This window comes from Pollachius pollachius (genome assembly GCF_949987615.1).
Source record: "Pollachius pollachius genome assembly, chromosome: 19".
In the NCBI taxonomy this organism is placed as follows: domain Eukaryota; kingdom Metazoa; phylum Chordata; class Actinopteri; order Gadiformes; family Gadidae; genus Pollachius; species Pollachius pollachius.
In genome coordinates this window covers 12,394,247-12,406,746 of record NC_136952.1, presented here as the reverse complement: position 1 = coordinate 12,406,746, position 12,500 = coordinate 12,394,247, and the positions used below count along the sequence as shown (strand labels likewise).

The 12,500-nt window shown below is 41.3% G+C and overlaps 4 protein-coding genes across 5 annotated transcripts in view; all 4 read right to left on the bottom strand.

Moving 5' to 3' along the window:
• pvalb9 (parvalbumin 9) overlaps positions 1-911 on the bottom strand; it is a 3,791-nt gene extending 2,880 nt beyond the window's left edge. The window contains exons 1-2 of one of the 2 annotated variants that reach the window (XM_079756453.1): positions 873-911; positions 284-359 (exon numbers count right to left, since the gene is read on the bottom strand). The gene's annotated coding sequence lies outside the window, so the exon portion shown is untranslated. Of the gene's footprint in view, positions 1-283; positions 495-872 lie in introns of those variants that run through there. The other variant, XM_079756452.1, reaches the window with a different exon arrangement.
• A 1,237-nt stretch (positions 912-2,148) lies between these two features.
• Positions 2,149-4,010, bottom strand: pvalb3 (parvalbumin 3). The gene is made up of 5 exons (XM_079756363.1): positions 3,958-4,010; positions 3,523-3,588; positions 2,755-2,887; positions 2,426-2,535; positions 2,149-2,277 (listed from the first exon to the last, which is right to left on the bottom strand). Exons 2-5 carry the CDS (start codon positions 3,581-3,583, stop codon positions 2,252-2,254), a joined length of 330 nt encoding a protein of 109 aa, XP_079612489.1. The 5' UTR covers positions 3,584-3,588; positions 3,958-4,010; the 3' UTR covers positions 2,149-2,251.
• A 2,487-nt stretch (positions 4,011-6,497) lies between these two features.
• LOC307089891 (parvalbumin beta) lies at positions 6,498-8,755 on the bottom strand (the record flags this gene model as incomplete). Its single annotated transcript, XM_079756365.1, has 4 exons — positions 6,498-6,523; positions 7,099-7,208; positions 7,500-7,632; positions 8,695-8,755. 4 exons carry the CDS (start codon positions 8,753-8,755, stop codon positions 6,498-6,500), a joined length of 330 nt encoding a protein of 109 aa, XP_079612491.1.
• Positions 8,756-10,339: 1,584 nt separating this feature from the next.
• LOC307089890 (parvalbumin, thymic-like) lies at positions 10,340-11,615 on the bottom strand (the record flags this gene model as incomplete). Its single annotated transcript, XM_079756364.1, has 4 exons — positions 10,340-10,368; positions 10,698-10,807; positions 11,052-11,184; positions 11,555-11,615. 4 exons carry the CDS (start codon positions 11,613-11,615, stop codon positions 10,340-10,342), a joined length of 333 nt encoding a protein of 110 aa, XP_079612490.1.
• Positions 11,616-12,500: the final 885 nt, after the last annotated feature.

Sequence of the window (12,500 nt, the reverse complement as noted above, 5' to 3'; positions counted from 1 at the left end):
ATGTCACAAAATAATAAATCGACTTTATATTATTTTCCCCTATCAAACCTTTTGAGCAATCAGATTCAACCGAAGACGGGCTATAGGTAGAGGCCAATTACCAATCCGCTGTCCGCTGCGTAAAACGCACCTGTCCACGCGTCCATCCCTATAACTTACCCCCCACCCCCACACACACACACACACACACACACACACACACACACACACACACACACACACACACACACACACACACACACTAAGACACACACACGTTTAAATGATCACAAAGTATACTCACAGTGTTAAAGTTTTCCGCCTTGTCGAGGTTCAGAGAGGAATAAGGCTTAATGGTGTCCGCGGATCGACGGCGAGGGCTTATATAGACCGCAGTTCAGAGAAGGATGCGCACAAAATGGTGTGCAATGTTACTTACCCACGTATCAAGTTCTTAGGGCCAGGTAGGCCTGCTTCTCGAATTACTTACCCGCCCAATTAACCTTCAGCCTACCTTTTATACTTCCTCCTGCTATGTTAATGAGTGGCCGTATACCTGGACAGCCTTCGCCTCCGCGCCCCCTCCCCCCTTTATAACTCTTTATTACTCTCTCACTCCCGCTGTCTCTCTCTCTCTCTCTCTCTCTCTCTCTCTCTCTCTCTCTCTCTCTCTCTCTCTCTCTCTCTCTCCCTCTCTGCCCTCATTTTTCAACAACCGGTTTCTCATTCTTTATCCCACTCTCTTTGACTAAAAACCATCAGTCTTAGTTATTGGCCTATAATATCTTTAATAGCGTTATATTCTTGCATTACATTCTATCAAACACTGAAGTAGGCTACCGATAATAGAGGTATGCTCATAAACACATCGCCGACTCAAAGGGTTTACTTACAAACTACTGAATGTTCCAATGTAGCCTACTCAAGCCAGTGCGTCTGAGACAGGGGATCAGACGGCACAGCCGTTGCCATGACAAAAAGGACCAGACCCTGAGTCCATAGTTTCATCTCCCAGATGCACTCCAGATTATCTGACGCGGTATCATTCCACGGCCGTATTATAACGAGCATCAGGGGAAAAGCCTAATAGCACTCCACTTACATAACAACTTAATTGATAGCATCTTCAACTAACCTCCATCATTTTACTGATTCCAATTGATGGTTGGTATAATAATTAACTATTGGTGATGAGTGATTCACTTGTGAAACCCAAAGAACAATATGTAAATGAAAAGTACTGTAATAGAAAACCAACAGTCAGGCTTTGGTCTCGTGTAATACACCTCCTTGTGGTTGACACTAAACATTACACGACGTTTGACTTCATGTCCCTCATCATGACAAAAAACAACAACCGAAAGGGCTGTTGTTCATAAATAAGTCAGTCCACAACATCGACAGAGCCTTCACTTCCTTTTTACAAATGTTTATGTAGGCCCCTATCACATTTATCTTACATCTTTCTAATCAGTGGAGCAACCCTGTTTTGTCGTATAGGCCTATATCCTAAAGAACACGTGCATCCACAGCGGTTGTCATATATATATATATGTATATATGTATGTGTGTATGTGTATGGATATCCGGTGAGTTAATAGACCCTTGTTGTTCAATGATGGGGAGCCAACTGATTGCTGGTCCTTTGAGAACCTTCTGATCATGTCTCTAGTTTGGGAAAATCCCTGGGGCCCAGAATGCACATCTTCACCATGTACACGGATTAGCATTTTTCACCAGTTCATGCCCACAAATTAAAGGATTGAATAGATACGGAGAAGGAAAGCAAGAATCAATGTATTATGCACAACCATGGTGAGGCATTTGTTATTGAAAAAGAACCTTTATTGATTTCTCATTGTCCGTTCGTTTCCCACATAAGTGCACCATCATTGATTTCACAGTAAGCAAGAGTCAAATGTAAAACGATGACAGGGGGAAAGAGAGAGACAGATAGAATGAGATGGACAGAGAAAACAGAAAGAGAGAGAGAGAGAGACAGAGAGAGAGAGAGAGAGAGAGAGATGTCATCTAGGCTTTACACATAAGTACATTCATCATGATGGACAGAACGGCTGAGCATGGCCAATGAGAGAGAGAGAGAGAGAGAGAGAGAGAGAGAGAGAGAGAGAGAGAGAGGGGTTAGGTTAAAGGTTATTTATATAAAATTGTTGGTGAGAGATGAGCGAGAGAGGGAGAGGAGGTGGTCTCAGCTCCAGTGTTCCTTCTGAGTAGGTGGGCAAGCATCTGGTCCAGTTGGTGGAGGAACAGTCTATGCCTTGATCATGGCGCCGAACTCTGTGATGAGGGAAAAGTGCCCAAAAAAAGTGGTTGGATAAAAGCTGTTACCTAAAATGACTTATAATCCATTAGGGGAAAACCCCTTACTGGAAGACACCAACAGACAAACAAACAAGCTAAAGACAATCAAAAGAAGGAATCTTACCATCAACTCCAATCTTGCCGTCACCGTCAGAGTCTCCGGCCTTCAGGAAGATCTTGGTCTCAGCGTCACTCAGAGCTCTGGCACCAGCACTGAAGTTCTGGAGGAACAGCCTGGGGAGGGGGGGGGGAGAGACCACCATGAGTATCATGTTTAATCGCACCCGGTCCAATGGATGCATTACCACAGAACGAACACGAGTGGTCTTTCAGAAGCGTGGCCGATAAAAAAACATAAAGGGAAAAGAAAACGACAACATGGCAATCGAAAAAAAATGAAAGTGAGATGGGGTAGCTTGTGATATAGATCAGGGGTTGTTGAGCGGTGCTTACTTCAGCTCATCCTCCTCAACAAAGTCGCTCTTGTCCTGGTCAATGATCTCAAACACCTTCTTGATGTCAGCGGGGGACTTGGCGGCCAGGCCGACTTTAGTGAAGAACGCCTTGTGGTCGAAGGAGCCCTCAGCTTCAGAGAGAGAGAGGGAGAGCGAGAGGGGGGGGGGGGGGGGGGGGGGGGGGGAGTGAGCGGGAGGGGGGCAGTAGCAAGCGAGCGATATGGACAGACAGAGGAAAGAAAGAGACAGAGGGAGTGGGGGGGCGATAGAGTGAGTGAGAGGGGGAAAGAGAGAGAGGGAGAAGGAAAGGGAGAGAGAGGGGGAGAGAGAGAAAGAGAGAGAGAGCGAGAGAGAGAGAGAGAGAGAGAGAGAGAGAAGGGGGGGAGTGAGAGAGATATGGACAGAGAGAGAGAGGGAGGGGGGTAAGACAGATATGGATAGGGGGGGAGAGTGAGCAGGAGGGGGGCAGAGAGAGAGAGAAGAGGGAGAGTGTAATATATGTGATTAGATATTAGTGCAGTCGAATTGCTTTCATTATATATGCAGCATATTTCAATATAACATCACACTTAAAAAACTAGAGGCCTATTTGATATTTTATATGGCTACAAGGGCTGAAGTTAAGTGCCCAAATAGTTATTTATTTATCGATGTTGGATGGCGCTTAAACGCTTGATTGTGCATCTTAATTCCTATAGGTGCTATGCTGTAGTAGGCCTACTAATCAATCATGTCGCAATTCTGATCGTTAAAAATAAGATCTTACCTTTGCAGGCCGCCAGGGCTGCAGTGATGTCAGCGTCATTCAGAATTCCGGCGAAAGCCATTTTATCTGAGAAGAGAACAAAAAGAAAAGAAAAAAATGACAGCATCCGTCCCTAGAGTTGATCCCTATTGTCATTCCAAATCAATCATTCGGAAATACTCGGGATCCAATCACCATGTCTCAAAGTCTCCCGCCAACATTAAAACCTTCACTCAAAAAACGAAAAGAAAGTCCACTTAAAACCATACGTGGTAAAAAACGACTTCCTTGAAGCCGTTGTGGCAAATGAAAGGTTATTTCTTTCGATTGATTTTTTTCCCAGCTTCAAAGGCTATAGACCCAGACTCCTTCCCCGTTGAGCGTGCAAAGTGCACCTCGGACAGTGCAGTCAAGTTACACGAGCGACTATCCATAAATGTAGGCTACGAGACTCACCTCTGAGTTGTCTCTAAAAGGATAGAGTAGAAAACGCTAAGAGATGATTCTTGATGTCACTGCAGTAACATCTCTGACTATTCTCACAAGCTTATATACCTTCTCTATCCCGAAATATGAGGCATATGAAATGGACACCGCGTGCAAAAGCAGAGCGTTGAAAAAATGTGTCCAGTAGTCAGAGCCGTTCTATTAATAAGTACAAATGAAAGATGCTTAAACGGTACATGTATACTTTCGACCCCATACAAAGTGTTTTTTAACCTTATTATAATATAATTGGCTGATTTGAGTGAAGTATACGTTTTGGGATGTTTGGGATGTTGTACAGCAAGCCAAATCACAGTAAAGCAAGGTGGACTTTCTTCCGTTGTATTCTCTCGTCGCTCCGGTAACGTGAGTAGGCCTATCATTGAAGTGGGGTTGTCTGTACTGTAGCTTTAATTGTTACGGTAAGCGTGACAAAAAGGACGTGCGCACAATGGGAATTTGAAACTAAAAACATCTGTCTGCAGTCACCCATGATTACCGCACGCACCCTGACAACTTCAGGCAATGCTCTCTAACGATTATAACCATTGCCAGGCACGAATCAAATGCCTGCCATTCCCATTGTCCACTACTGATTGGCTAGGGAGATGCTGCCGATAATTCGTGGTCTTATTTCGTGGAGGAGAAACATCTACCAAACTTGCAAAATATATTAATCCAAAATTTAGGTGATGTCCATTGAAGTAAATGTATTTGGTATGTCAACTTATGAATTTTGTATTCATGTAATTAACACACACACACACACACACACACACACACACACACACACACACACACACACACACACACACACACACACACACACACACACACACACACATATATATGACACATATATATATATATGACACACACACGCATATACGCCTCTTCTTTGATTGGACGTTTGAGCGGTTTGGTTGATGACCAGCATGGATATATATATATAGCTCTACCTGTACAACCCTGACCAGAAACACACGTTTGAAATAAAATATATTATCAAAAATGGATAAATGAACCATCTGATGTGATTGAGAACTAACAACTTTAGGTCTACACTTATTGTTATCTGAGTGAAATCTATTTTTATTTTAAGATGCATTTAATCAAAATAGTCATTATTGCCCTTATCATAAACTGGCTTACGTTGTGATTGTGATAATCTATCTCACGCAATAGCAAACAATTATATGGGGTGAACAGTTCATAGATTTGTTATCTATCTCTTCTACAGCCAGGCACATTATGTCAATGCATCATTGGCCCTTTTACCAGCAGGTGGCGCTGTTGAAATACACCTGTAGCTATTATTCAACTGAGAACATATCATATGGAACAAAACAAATACTCTGCGGCTCCTCCAAAATGCTGTTTGATTGTTATGGTTGTTGGTTTTCATTTGGATCTACGTGTCTCACAAACAAAGGGACATCACATAGAGTTGAGTTTTCTTGAAATACTTTAATTTAAGTTGAATTGGTTCAAACATTAAACATAAACTCTACGCAAAGTATTTAGTGTGACCAGAAGAAGTCTGGGGACTCACTTACCGTGATACGGTTGGTGGTGGTGCTCGCTTTAAGCCCTTCTACAATATCAGGGGAAGTATTCGGCCTATGTCGGACCAGCCAAGATTTATAGACTGTCTGAAACTAAAACTAATGATTGCAATGTTCATTTGCATTAATAGTCATTAAACTGGCCAATGTTGAGATACGAGATAGGTTAAGTTTTATTTTTTGAGGTGAATGCAAATTGAATAGATATGTTCCTTAATAGTTTGCTTGAAGACTGCTTTCATGGTTCCTTTTTGGCCTCTCCCTGCAGGAGATTTAGAAGTGACCTATATTCAGACACGGCCTCTTCTGTCAGGCAGTTGCTGGTAATCCGAGAGAAGGTTTCAAATAAATGTGCTTCATTGACAAAAAACATAATTGAGATGAAGCTGAAATCCTACACTGCCTCTTGGCTCTTCTCCTATTTTATTGGATCATATGCTATGCTGTGGAATCATCAGCCTTCTAAACTACCTCTACATTTGCCAGTGCTGGCTATAGTAGTCACTTAGTGTGTATTGCTGGACTAAGCCAAAAGATTTGTTTTTATCCTTGTGGGCATTTCGCACTAGTAAAGCTCCCCATAGACCTCTTTAGAGTAAAGTAGTAATAGTAGGCTAGTGGTTAGACTAAGGCTTAGCTAGTTCAGATCAAGTCAGGTATGATTTTTGTTGGAAATGTTGAAAATATCAAGAGAAGCAAAGTTTCTAAACCAAATCAGAGTTTATTTCATTTTACAAAAGTACAAATGAGCAGTGGTGTATTTTCTCCTCTTCGGTATGCGATGATTGCATTAAAGAAAAAAAAAATTGTGACAGTGAAAATGCTCTCGGATAGAGTTACAATATTGCCTGTTACTTTATAAATAAAATGCATATAAAAAGATATACTATTTGACTCAGACAGCACATCCTCAGTACTCAGAAACTGTGGTTCCACAGAATCAGATTATGCCTTCACAAGAACGGCCCACTCTGTGGGGAGGAGGAGGAGAGAGAAGAGATTAGCAAGGATGTCTTCAATTTAAAAGGAAATTAAAATGTGTAGCCATTAAATCTTCTATTTGCTTGAGCTATGGAAGGCTATATCCATTATTAAATATCTATTTTTAAGATATGTGTAAAAAGTATAAAAAGAAAGGCTTAAATATGTATATATATTTCACTATATATATATATATATATATATATATATATATATATAGTGAAATCAATGCAAAGATGACATTTGTTTGACATTCACTTAATGATTTATCAACCAAGTTTAGTGTAAAACCTTCAGTTGCTAAAGCTAATACCATTCCCCACTGCTTAGCATTTTCTAGATGTAGGCATTTTCTAGTTGTAAGCATTTGAAACCAGGCACTTGCAGGCATTTCTAGTCCTAAATATAAACTGGAGGAGGAGGCCGTTGTGGAGGAGTAGGAGGAAAGGGGAGTAGGTGAAAAGTGGGGGGGTAGTTGGGCTGACAGCTTTGAGTGGTGGTTTATGGGTGGTAAGGCTATTATGTGCTATTGCTGTAGCATGTGTGCAGAGAGGGTGTGACTTACCATCAACTCCAATAGCACCATCACCGTCGCTGTCACCGGCTTTCAGGAAGGCCTTGGTCTCAGCATCTGTAAGAGCTCTGGCTCCAGCCTGGAAGACCTGGAGGAAGAGCCTGCAGAAGATACAGAACAAGAGGTTAAGGTTCATTCCTCATTGCCTATATAAAAAAGAGTGCTGCATTGTGTATGAAGGCTGGATGGCATGCTAACTTCCTGGTTTGAATTGGATGTTAACATGTATTGTTTATTATTTTCTTAGATTAATAAAAAAAAATGAAGCGCTATATTCAACCAATCACACTTTTGTATTTAGTGTGAAGAGGTCCTGATGTTTCGGTGAAGATCATTAAATATTCTGGGCTAGTGAACCATTGAGAAGATCTTCAAGTGCAAAGGGGTCCTACTTGAGCTCATCCTCCTCAATGAATCCACTCTTGTCCTGGTCAATCACGAAGAAAGCCTTCTTGATGTCGTCAGCGGACTTGCCGGACAGGCCACACTTGGCGAAGAAGGCCTTGTAGCTGAAGGACTCAGCGGCTGTTTGCAGGAGATAGAGAGGGGGAGAGAGGTAGAGGGCTATGAGTTGAGCAGTTGAATGAATGAATGAACATATGGAAAATATATAGAAAAGACTAGTATAGATGTTCTCCATTCAAGACACTATAGCTTGGTGTTTGGAAATGGGAGGTTTGATTATCTGAGCATCCATTCGTTTATTCTGGAAAATATACATTTATCGTTTTTCAAGGTTCATTAATTGAACCTTAATTCAATTCATTAATTGGTTTAATTAAAATTAATTGGAGGATAGGCATAAGTGCATCTTCATTGAAGTCATTAAAACTGAAAATGACAAAAATATCGAATCAACAGTTAAAGGAGGTTGTTAAAGCAGCAGTTAAATGTGATTTGTAGCTGTTTGAGGTTGACACTGTGGTAGTGGTAGTGATAAAATGTAATCTGATGCTGCTCTGTGGTCCAAAATAATTATGGTGAGAAGACCAGCCCTGAAAGTTAATAGAATGTGAGGTATGAAATACTTGACTTTAAAACATTACAGCTCTTCTTTGGTATCAATTAAAACATACTTTGATGTTAATATATAGTATAAAGATAGTATACTATAGTGTAAGCTATAATGTTTTTGTAGTTGGGTGTCATTTTAAATCAATAAATCTATATTGGCATATATAAATAAATATTCTGCTTTAAAAATCATTTTAATTCCCTACCATGACATTTTTTTCTCTTTTAATTAGCTTTAATACCAATTAGTAAAAACAATGTATAAGGCTTCCATTAAGTTGGCCAACTTCCAGCTATCTACCAGTGATTTTTAATTAGCAGCAAGTAGTAGTAGTAGCAGTAGTAGTACAATTATGTAAAATTAGTTAACAAAATAAATATTATCAATTTAGCAATGTGACTATAAGGGAAGATCCTACTATGTGATGTTTGGAGATTAAGATGCGATGAAGCTAGAATTTAAAGCTGTAGAGGAGGAGTAGCAGTAGCAGTAGTAGTAGGAGATATAGCAGATGCTACTGTGTGCTTTGTATTGAAAAAGAGGGCGGTGAAGCTGAGAGATGGAATACTGACCTTCGCAAGCCTTGACGGCTGCGGCGCAGTCAGCGTCGGCGAGAATTCCAGCGAATGCCATTTTTAGAGAGTTCTGGGGAAGGAGACAAAGAACAGTTGAGATCCAATGCAATATTAAAGTCCTATTATAGAAATGTCAATAATATCCGAGCAATATCATCAACTGTAAAATAAGCATAGTTAGCATAGAAATTCCTATTCAAATGACATTACATGGCCTGGTTAACTGTTAAGCATGTATGCATATGGCTAATCCTTGAGATGAGCACGACATTGTTAATGAAGCTCCCATCCAGGCCATAAGCCTAATGGCACTGTAGGCCTAAAGGCTGAGAAGGAGGGAGTCTAGTCTTCTACCAAGCATCCTATTTAATAATTTTAAAGATTCCCTATTATATTCACAAGCTCCAAACTGATATATAGTTGAGGGGTTGAGGCCGTAAAACTATGCCAGCCTGGACCAGGTAAAAAAACGACTGTTGCCAAGTCCATGCGAAAAATCCAGGCTGCGAGGAAGTCAGGAGGAACCGGCTCTGACGTTCAACGTTGCATTTCCAATATTTCAATTCCAAACACCAAAAGGTTTTGCTGTATGAGTCGAAGGTTTCTCCATGGTAAAGGAGAGGATCGCTTTAGCCACCTTTAGATGCGTTTGCTGCGAATTGTTAAGTCGGTTGGTTTCTTTGCCTTGCAGAGGAGCTTAGAGAGAGGATGCAGTCTTGCTGGGAACTCACCTTGGGTGCTGCTGCTATCTCCAATTGAAAGCCGGGTAAAGACTGGACTGGTTCCCCCTCATTTTATACTCTCCACCCTCACCACTCAAGGTGTAAGGGACACCACTTGCGCTGCAATCGTTTTTGGAAAGAATGTGTCTAGTTGTCAAATTGCTCTATTTTTATCTTCCATTGGGTGTTGCAATACTTTTGCGAAACGCAAGAGGGGCGTTTTTGGACTATACTCGACGCCACTTGCTGGCATGTAAACGTGAGATTGACAGCTATGCATTTCCTCAGTAAAATGATTCCCTATGCGCGACATGTGGCCCCTACAGAGACGCACTGGTGCTCTTGTGAAATGCCCTATTGGACGTGGATTGCGAATGGATTGATGTCATTCGAGGAAACGGTATAATTCATTGACGTTTAATTCTATTAATGGAATTTGACATTTTTGATATTGAAATTTATGGTTGGGAATAGTATTGTCCAACGTTCCTTCGTGGCAATTACGATTTGCTTTCGTGGAAAGGTATTCCAATAAAAACAACGACCTAGATGTTTAACTTGAATTCAACATTCAGTTGTTGATAACGTAGATCATGACGCCTATTATAAATCAATAGGATAGTGTTAATTAATCCCAAATGAAAACATGTTGGAGCCTATAGGCTGAGACAACCGAAACTCGCCCCCTCCATTAACGTGTAAGAGCGGAGACACATATTCACAAATATCACAATAAGGAAAACACCCAGCTCAGTGAAATAAGGGTTAAACCATGACCTTTTTATTGGAATTAATTAATTTAAATTCAGATCACATTTCTTAGCCTACACACTATTGTCCCCCAAAATGAATTCAAAGCATTGGAATTGGCTTAAATTGTGATAAAACGGGAACAATGATGAACAAGGGCGACAATGATGTTATGATGACTTCACCAGGGCAGAGAACTCTAGAAGAAAGAAAAAACAAACAAGGATACGAATTAGGCTAACAGTGTTAGAAATCCTTAAGAAACACACAGCCAAACAATTCTCACAGCTATAGACTACGGTACAGGCTTCGCTTTGTTAACATATATAAAAACATATAAACATGTTGGTAATGCTGTCCTGATATATTCTAGTGTCACGTCGAAGAGTGGTTATCTGGCAATGACAGCCCGGTGCTAAGTGGCTTCTGTTTCTTTGTTTGTCACTGGCAACCCCCAGGCCTCAGTGGGGAGGCAAACAAACAGTGTGGAGTCATCATTATACTAAAAGACAGTGGCTGCAGGCCCACCTTCCCAGCCGATCTTCCCATCGCCGTCAGAGTCGCCGGCCAGGAGGAACGCCCTGGTTTCTGCCGCGGTCAGATTCCTCGCTCCTTTGGAGAAGTTCTGCAGGAATAGTCTAGGTGGGAGAGAGGAAAAAGGGCAAAAAAAAAGGGTGTCATGTTTTATTACCAAATTAGAGGAGAGGTTAGAAAACAGAGGACAATCAATTTGTTTAATCTGCTTTTGAGATTCACAGAAGAGTATATGGGGTGGGACAGGAAATGGGGGTGGGTTTGTTGGGGGGGGGGGTAATTGTCTTTAGAGTGGCAGCATAAGATCTTTTCTGTTTTTCTCATGGTTTGTGGGGACGTTCACTCAACTGCAGCTCATCTTGTTCGATGAAGCCACTCTTGTCTTGGTCCAGGATCTTGAAAACTTTCTCCACCTCGGCCGGTGTCTTCTTGGACAAGCCCACTGTTTTGAAAAACATCTTTGCACTAAACGAATCTTTCGCTGCAATAAAAAAGAAGAATAAAAAAGAGACACATTGTAACAAACTGATCTCGTACCAAGAATTTCATTTTGAATGTAGTATACACAACGTAATTCATTTTAAAATGTATATATTACAGTATTAGTTCCAATAGTAACCATTTATTATGATAGAGTACTCTGATTCTGTGACCTCCCTACATCAGGCCTCTAGCGCACCACTGATGATTGACAGGTCAGATATCAGAAAGAGTCAACAGAAGCAGAAAAAAGAATGGCTTTACTTCAAATACACACCCAATCATCACCTTTTATCTTAAACATTTCCAAAAAGGCACACAACCCATCCCACTTAGAAACATTCTCCTCTGTGAGACCCTCATCTCCTTACCTTTGCAAGCGCTGATGGCGGAGGTGATGTCCGAGGCGGCGAGGAAGTCTGTGATGGCCATGTCCGAGCTGGTGTCTCCTCTCTGTTCTCCTGCGGTCTGGATGGGTGTTCAGGGAGAGAGGAGATCAAGCAGGACCGAGGGGAGCTTTATCCCCGGTGTCACTCCCCACCAGCGTCCCCTTGACGCCTGTCGCCCGCACCTGACCACCACACTTCACCTGAGTGGGGCTGTGTGTTAAGGTGTGTGTTATAGTGTGAGAGTGAATGTACGTGTCTTGGTGTGTGTGTGTTTAGATGTATGTTGCGGTTTTGTTTGTGCCATATGTTTGTGTGCATAGATGTGTGTGTGGGAGTTTGTGTGTGTGTTATAGTGTGAGAGTTAATGTATGTGTGTGTGTGTGTGTGTGTGTGTGTGTGTGTGTGTGATTGTGTGTGTGTGTGTGTGTGTCACTGGGTGTGTGTGTGTGTGTGGGTGTGTTAAAGTGTGAGAGTGTATGTGTGTTTATTTGTATGTGTGTGTTTAGATGTATGTTTGGGTATCTTTTGTGACATTTGTTTGTGCATGGATGTGTTTCTATGTGTGTGTTATAGTGTGAGAGTACTTGTGTTTGTGTCTGTGTTTTGCTAGATGTATGTTGTGGTTTTGTATGTGCCATATGTTTGTGTGCTGAAATGTGTGGTGTCTGTGTGTGTTTGTGTTGAGATGTATATTTGTGTTTAGCTAAATGTAAGTGTGCATGAGTTAGGTGTGTTTGTATGTGTGTGTGTGTGTGTTTGTCTGTGTGTGTATCTCTAAATTGTTATCTGTATGTGAGATTACATATGTGTTTGTGTTAGTGTGTTAATGTTTGTGTTTATGCCTGTGTGTGTGTGTGTGTGTGTGTGTGTGTGTGTGTGTGTGTGTGTGTATGTGTCTGTGTGTCTGTGTGTGTGTGTGTTTGTGTTA